The sequence below is a fragment of the Oxyura jamaicensis genome, chromosome Z (genome assembly GCF_011077185.1).
Source record: "Oxyura jamaicensis isolate SHBP4307 breed ruddy duck chromosome Z, BPBGC_Ojam_1.0, whole genome shotgun sequence".
NCBI classification, from domain to species: Eukaryota; Metazoa; Chordata; class Aves; order Anseriformes; family Anatidae; genus Oxyura; species Oxyura jamaicensis.
Window position 1 is genome coordinate 43,062,904 of NC_048926.1, and position 7,892 is coordinate 43,070,795.

Genomic DNA, 7,892 nt, shown 5'->3' on the forward strand with positions numbered 1-7,892 from the left:
TTTCCCTGAACACAAGTGGTCTCTGCGTAGGTGTGCCACACTCACAACAGCTCACAGCTGCTGGCCAAGCCGCCACCTGGAGTGTTCAGACACACATATATACACGTCTGTATATATGTTCAGACACACTTATTTGTATATATCTGTACATATGTTCAGACACACATCTGTTCAGACACACATATATACACATCTGTATACGCATACAAACAGAGCTCAACGCCGAAGTAGTAAAACCTGTATTAATATAGATTTTTCCAGCATGATTTTACACTATCAGCTCCAGGCACAGCTAGAGAAAGATCCAGAAAAAAATACGTAAGGTGGTAATGTAACATCAGAAAGTGAGCGTCTGTTTGATTTAACAAGCTACAAGTTTGTTTGATTTAACAAGCTACAAGCTACAAGTATGTGAGAAACCACTGTATCAGAAAAGTAGCTGTAACAGATACCAGACAGGACTCAATAATATATACACCGTACACGATGAAATGGAATATCTTTCATCTCTTCCCTGTGATCCCTGGCATAGTCCCAAAGATAGTAATCGAGTAAAACCGCGTTGATCTGGTCGCGCATGTCTTGGCCCTTCTTCTCGTAGAGCTCCAGCAGGTGCTTACAAATCAGTGCACAACACCAAATTGAACAACCACGGATCTCCACCTCCTCTTTATCTCCAGACTGGAAAACGGTTCCTGCAGGACACAAGAGCCAGCAATCTAGTTACGTTTGGGAGACAGAAGTCACAGGATGTCCTGAACTTTCTCTTTTTATTTCATGTTTATTCTGTTCTGGGACTGCAGTTTTCATGACTTACGCTGTAACTACTATGTTGCTGTACATTTTCTATTGCTTACTTTAAAATTACCATATTTTAAAGTTTGTGTTCCATTCAATTGAAAAGACATCCTGCATTCTAAGAGACTGAGTTTAAAAGTAGAACAAGTGTCTGGGTTACACTGCACATTCTATGACTATTTTGTTTGTAGAGGATACAGTAACATAATTCCAAATGTGTGTACTTTCTGCAGAGATAGTTCTACTCTTCCCAAGGATCAAAAATTGAACAGACCACACAGACAATTTATCTTTTCCATGCATCCTAGTAAGGACATTTCCATCTTAGCCATTCAAACAAACAGATCCTGTATCTCTCTCTCTATACACAGACCCACACGATATATAAACACACACATTAATATGCATACACATGCACACATATATGTATGTGGCCAGTTTATTAAGACTCATGGCTACTGCATTAATTTGTTTATCTTGCTGTGTAATTTTAAAATGGCATAATATTTACTTAAAAATATACTCATTTTGCAGTCGAGAAAGGGTTGGTTTCTGTTTGCATTTGTTCAAATTTCCAGTTACTAAGTACTAGAAGATGTAACCTGTCCTGTGTAATTATATTCTTTAAAAGCAATGGCATGTATTATTTTTTTTTTAAGTCTGTGTTTATGGTATTACCTTGCTTGTCCCTCAACAGCAGCCGTTGTTTCATACAGATAAACAAGAATCCCCATGCTGTTGTATGTTCTTTGAACTTCATAAAGAAATTGCTTTTATTATTATCTAAACCTCAAAATCACAATGATACTCATGTTGGAAAGTGACTCTGGCAACACTGGTTGTTTTAAAACTCTGAGATCAACTTCTTGGAGTCTCTTTAATTCTGTGCTTAATCCAAGGAAGTTAGATCTTCATAAAAAGTAACCTTAACATCTCATTTGAAATCACTATTAGAGAATTAATTCATTTCTACTACCTCATCACTACAGAAGTACCAGTTTCTTGGAGGAAAAAAAATATGAATATATATAATACATATATACGACCCTCACAGAGAGCAAATGCTGCGTTTTAAAATTGGCTTTTATCTTACTCTATCAAAACATGATTACTAGACATTAGAAAGGAAGGAACAAACCTTCGCGTAGTTTCTTCATTAGCTCTTCAGAATACTTCATTGCTTTTAAGTGAACAAGAACTTGAGGAATTCTGTAGTCAGCAAATATAGTCAGACTAGAAATGTCACCAAAAAAGCCATCTCCCTTGCCTTCCAGTACACTCCATGTATCAGCCACAAGTATTTGTGCCCGTTTGTAGAAAGAAACCTTTTTCTCCTGATGAAAAAAAAAAAATACAAATTGCTTAAGTGCCAGAGGCACATGAAGAAATGCAGAAAATGGCATCTCGAGAGAGACAGGTAAGTTAATGTTATTCTAGAAAATACAACCCAAAATATTACTCAGTTAAGCAAAGGTTACTTAACAAAAAGAGAATAAAAGTGCAATACTATAAATACCTTAATATTTAAAAAATACTGAATCACAAGCAGATATCAAGTGGAATTCTCATAAAAAAAATAAAAAAGAAATGTAGATACTGTTGCCGTGGAATAAAAAAAATATTTGTATTTAAAAATGCTTGGATATCACAGAACAATGCTTGTTTATTTCCACTTCACAAACAGTGGTTGCAATCCTGCACACATTAATTCTTTTTGAAACCCTAGAAATCATCCAACATTCAAGCCTAAGTAGGAGGTAGACAGTTAACACATTGCATTAACTTATCCTAAATGTTAAGGAAATAAAATTTTGGTGAAAACCATAATGAATGATTCTCAAATTCTCAGAGGTATCTCAGTGGTACTAGTTAAGGAGGAGAGACGACAATTAATTTCAGCAAATGGCATATTCACAAATATTAGATTTTCTTAAAAATAGACCCATGCATAGTGTTTGTTACATGTTTTTTTGCTGGTGCTAACCCTGAAAACATTACATTCTTTATGACTACTCACAACAGGAAAAACAAATGCTATGCTATGACCTGTAGGGAGCTGAGGCTTGTACTCTATTTACAAACAAAATGCGGAAATGTAAATCTGCACCTTTCAGAAAAAAAAAAAAAAAAAAAAAAAAAAAAAAAAAAAAAAAACTACAAGTGGATTATGTCCTTTTCTTTGCTTTGTAGCTAGAACAGATTTTCAGCTTTTGAAAACCTGTCCTTAACAACATCATGGAAACAAAATGGTTAAGCAAAAATACAGGTAGATGGGGATTCTATTTATTTCCAGTTCTGTTCCACCACTCTTCATATAGCCACAATTTAAAATGGCATTTTAAAAGTTCATTTAATTTTACTTGACAGCCAAGATGCTACAGGCTGAAAACAAAGTTGGTTGTTTGTCACTGAGTGCTATTCTATAGAAACGTTGAGAACAAGATGCCCAGCTGCATTTCACAGAACAACTTCTGTAAACATTCTGAAAACTTTCCACTTCATTCCATACTTGATGGAGATGTACAAACTTACTTCTAGAGAATACTGCATTTTGTACGCTAAATAATAAAATACCACTTGAGACTCAAAACATGAAATAAATAAATGATTAACAGACCAAATTCCATTGTAGCTCCTACTACCCTGAAGTTAATGAAGACCAAGGACATTGCTCTTCTAAAAGCATTTTTTTCCAATATAGTAAGGTACAGATAACCCCCAGCAAAATACCGTTTTACAACAGCAGTATGGAAGACAGACTTCAAGCAGAAATTCTCATCTCATGCTGCAATTTAATTTAGAAGAAAAATACTGACTGGGACGCTTCACAGACCATATGAATTTCATTTTTCATTGTTTCAAGTATTGTTAATTTCAGTGCTGCTAGAACTCTTTTGGAGTTTGTGCAAATTTTCTGTATGAAACAGGCTATGAAGCGTTTCCAGTAAATTTTTCCAGTATTCTTTTCAACAGATAGCAAGCATGGAGGTAGATGACACTATGTCTCAAAGATAGTGTGATTTGTCCAGAAATGGAACACTGTACCTGATTAACTACACTTCTTTTCTGCAACATCCTTATATTCCAAGAAAAGCTACCAAATATGGGGACACTTGTGTCTTCTCTCCACTACAATGAGCCAGTATCAAGAGGCATAACTAATTCTGGCCTACTGACATTAAAAGAAAAAAGGGGTATTGTGCTGGCAGATATCAAAATGCATGGCTAGGAAGAAAAGCAGAGAACAAGAAGATCATGAGAATTTTACCACCTCCATCACAGGTAATGGGAAATAAAAAGTACATACATACAACATGGATGACTGGAAGCCCGGAAGGACTCCACTGTACGTCAGAACATGAAAAACTTGACATGCAAGTATAGCATAGTCTAATATTTAAACTTCTGCCAGGATTCAAATTCAGCACAGCATCTAAATACAAAATATCCATATACGGGCAAAAAGGCTTCAGGGATTTTGCTTTGCAATTCACTTTTCAGAAGCAAAAGAACATTGACAATTTATATAACCACATTCAGTAATATGTAATTATGAAAAATGTTTTGTGTACATGTTCAATAAAACATACAGCCAAAGAACTGTCTTAATCCTAAAAGTTGTTCTAGGAGGTCAGATTACAGGAGAGCTATACTAGTCTGTGGTAGTATTTATTTTACTATCTTATATATATTTTTATTACGGAGAGTCAGGGAAAAACACGGGCTTGTTGGGTACTTCATCCTACTTCCAGTTCCCTCCTAACCCTCACAAGTACAACTTTGCTTTCATTAAAGATCTCAGCCTGCTGCCATAGTAATAATTACAATAACATGATCCACGTCACCACCTCAGATTAGGTGACAACACTGATTTTATGTGTTTTTTTTCTTCTTATTATTATTATTCAAAACAAGTAGGGTTTAAACGTGGTCTACGTTATTCCACCCACCTTCAAAATACACAGCTTGCTTAGTGAAAGTAAAAATATAGCTTCTGTATTCATGCAACAGGCTTTACTACTATGTCACTGCTTACGGTCTGGGATCATTTTTAGAACAGCTTTTCATTCTGAAGTCTGTTGCTGCTTTTAGGGAGCCTTGCTTTATACAGCATTTACCATCATCTCATTAAAGACATTACATCAATGAATACAGTCACTATAAAGATAAGAAAATATTCTATTTATCGCTTTGCCTGGAAAATACTTCCTTTTACATCACTAAAATTGTCATTAAATTACTTCATATGTAAAAAGTCCATATAAATTAAACTAATAGCTTCAGTGATTACTTATAGAGAAGCCCTGATTTTTCACATTAATGTGATATCTTTCTTCATAGCAGGAGACAGAGGAAAATAAAATGACGCCACCTATTTAACAGGACATTTAAGTGAAAAATGCTATTGGCTCAAAACTCCAGTGAACGGTGTTCTAGGGGGTTATCTTCAAAAGACTGTACAAACTATTAGTATAGGCTGTACTGTCACTAGAATAAAGTATTTTGGTGATCTGACAGCTGGACAGTACTGCTGATGAACGGAGTGCAGGAATAGCTACATGTTGCTAAGGCTAAATAAAAAGCATGCCTGTGTAGAGAAAACGAGACACAGAAAATACCAAACATACTCTTATTTACTTCTCACCAGTTTCTGTCAGGAAGACTGCTGTATAAAGCTTCAGTACACTGTTATCTCTGACAAAAGCGTGACATTCGGGGTTAACTCATGCCTGCAGTCATTTGTGCAAGCTCTGTTTAATCACCAATTCATGTGATTCCCAGTTAGCTGCACATTTTCACTATACTACCAAAGGCTCATTTCCTTCATTACATGCAAAGATCCTCAAGGTAAATGAAGAAAAAGAGATGAGATAGAGGGTGAGTGGTTGCTATTTAAGAGGGGAAAAAAAAAAAAAGATTCTCACTTTTCAGGCAGAAATTATCTCATATATTACACATATTGTAAGGCATACAATGTAGTCGTGATCTAATTGGGAACTTGCTGTAGATCAAAATTACAACAGAGTGAAGATGACAGAGAAAGCTTATCTGGCTCTCCTCCGGTGAAAAAAAAAAAAAACACTCATCATTAGAAATATGCTCCTGACTACGTCAGTACTAAGATAATGAGGATTCCTTTACTGTTAATAAATAGTGTGATTTTGTCTTCAGAAGTTTTAATTGACAGAATTGACAGAGAAATGAAATCTCAATAATTTTACCCTATCTTAACAAAAAAGTGTACTGTGGTACAAGAGCATTATTTCAAAAGCCGCCTTCCCTATCCATATTACCTACAATAATTTACACAATAAAGATCAACCACTTTGAAGTCTGATTTTCCTTTTGTTATATAGAACAATCCCTCTACACATTTGAGGCAAAATATTAAAATAATTTTCCTTCCTATTTCCCTTGAATTTAACTCATGAATTCAACCAAAGTTCACCTTCCATGTTCTGTATTAAAAATGCCAGCAATTCACAAATTTATATCAATTCTGAAACGACTTTTTTTTTCAGGAAAACAAAAACAAAACCAAAAAAAAAAAAAAAAAAAAAAAAAACACCTCTATGGGCAGCCTGAACGCTATCTTTTAAGCCACAGTGTGCAAGGACTAAGTTCTTACCAAAAGACGTTCAACGTTACAATTAACTTACCTCAAATACGGCCTCATCTCTGTAAGAAGGAAAGTTTTCCACCACTAGGCGTAGCAGTTTCTGGGCGCTGTTCTCACTCATTTTAACACAGGTGAGGAAAGAGCCTCCAAACTTCTCCAGAAGAACCGTTCCGCTTTCATTCAGCACCCGGTGCCTCTCTTCGATCAAAGGCATGGGCACTTCTGTGTCAGAGCGCAATACTTGTCTGACTTGGTCAAGTGTCATGGTGGCATAATACGAGGCGCTGGTAATAGGTATTCCTTCAGAACAGTAAAAAGAAGATGTTTCGGCTTGTACCACAACCGAAGACCTTATGCAGTGACAACAAATTAGAGTGTTTTCACCATTAGTAAGATGTAAAAGGCCTATTAGTTCTTGAAATTGACGTTGTTCCGTGACAACCACACAAACAGGTGTTTTATAACAGGGTTTGTGTTTGTTCTCAGCACTCCCTCCTCAGATAAGAATTTCTGTCATGTAGCTGCATCTTCTTACTTTTTATATGCAGCTTTTCCTGACTGATCTTTGTTGTTCAGTACCGTGTTTCCTACACCGACGTACACCAGCCAAATACGCTTGTTAGCATCCGTCTTTTATACCCCCCGCTTCTAATCACCGTGTACGTACAAAAAGGGCCTCGTCACACACTTTCCCCTCAACTTACAGATGGGCAGAACTGTCCTTAGGCCTCCCACCAGCACCCACACACCCGTCTGTGCGCATTTTAAGGCCGGCGGCAGTGAGGCCGGGCGCCCCAGCACCCTCTGTCAGCAGGCGGCCATGTCGCCGCTCGACGCCCCGCACTAACCCTCGTCCAGCGCCCTGTTGACGGCGGCGCAGAGCGCCCAGTACCCGCTGTAGGCCGTGCCCTTGTACTTCACCAGGCACTTCTGGTCGTCCCGCTCGGGCCAGAAGGAGAAGTTGAGGGTGTCCACCAGGAACACCCAGCTCACCGCCTCCTCGCTGGCGGCGCGGGGGTTCAGCTCGTGCAGCTCCTTCCAGCCCGCCAGGCTAAAGGCGGCCGAGGGCACCTTGTCGAACAGGGCCTCCGCCACCCTCCGCGCCCCCTCCTCGGACACCGACACGTCCCGGCTGCGGTCCGCGATGAACCGGGCCGACTCCAGCGGGGTCGGCGGCGCCTCCATCCGCGGCCTCCGCTAGCGGCACCGGCACGGCGGGAGGGCCTCGCCCGCACCCCTGTGCCCCCGCGGCCGGCAGCAGTAGCAGCAGCACGGCGCGGCCCGGAGCGGCCCAGCCCCGGCAGTGCGCAGGCCCCGGGGCCGGCGGCAGCCTCCCGGCAGCGGGGGGAGCGACGGGGGCCGCCCGCGGGGAGGCGGAGATCTTCGGAGATCCGCTTGGTTTGGCGGAGATCCGGGTGGTTTTAGAAACAAAGGAGGCTGGCACGCCTGGCGCCTTCCCCTCCTGCAGCGGGAG

The 7,892-nt window shown here is 39.5% G+C and overlaps 1 protein-coding gene across 2 annotated transcripts; it reads right to left on the reverse strand.

Annotated features, from left to right (window-relative positions):
* Window positions 1-216: 216 nt before the first annotated feature.
* Window positions 217-7,735, reverse strand: CZH9orf64 (chromosome Z C9orf64 homolog). 2 transcript variants are annotated; one of them, XM_035310727.1, is made up of 5 exons: window positions 7,654-7,735; window positions 7,267-7,610; window positions 6,459-6,718; window positions 1,937-2,132; window positions 217-695 (listed from the first exon to the last, which is right to left on the reverse strand). In XM_035310727.1, the coding sequence occupies exons 2-5, from the start codon at window positions 7,601-7,603 to the stop codon at window positions 463-465; spliced, it is 1,026 nt and encodes a 341-aa protein (XP_035166618.1). In that variant the 5' UTR covers window positions 7,604-7,610; window positions 7,654-7,735; the 3' UTR covers window positions 217-462. The 2 variants fall into 2 exon arrangements, with proteins under 2 accessions (XP_035166618.1, XP_035166617.1); XM_035310726.1 differs by having other exon boundaries at window positions 217-698.
* Between the last annotated feature and the right edge of the window lie 157 nt (window positions 7,736-7,892).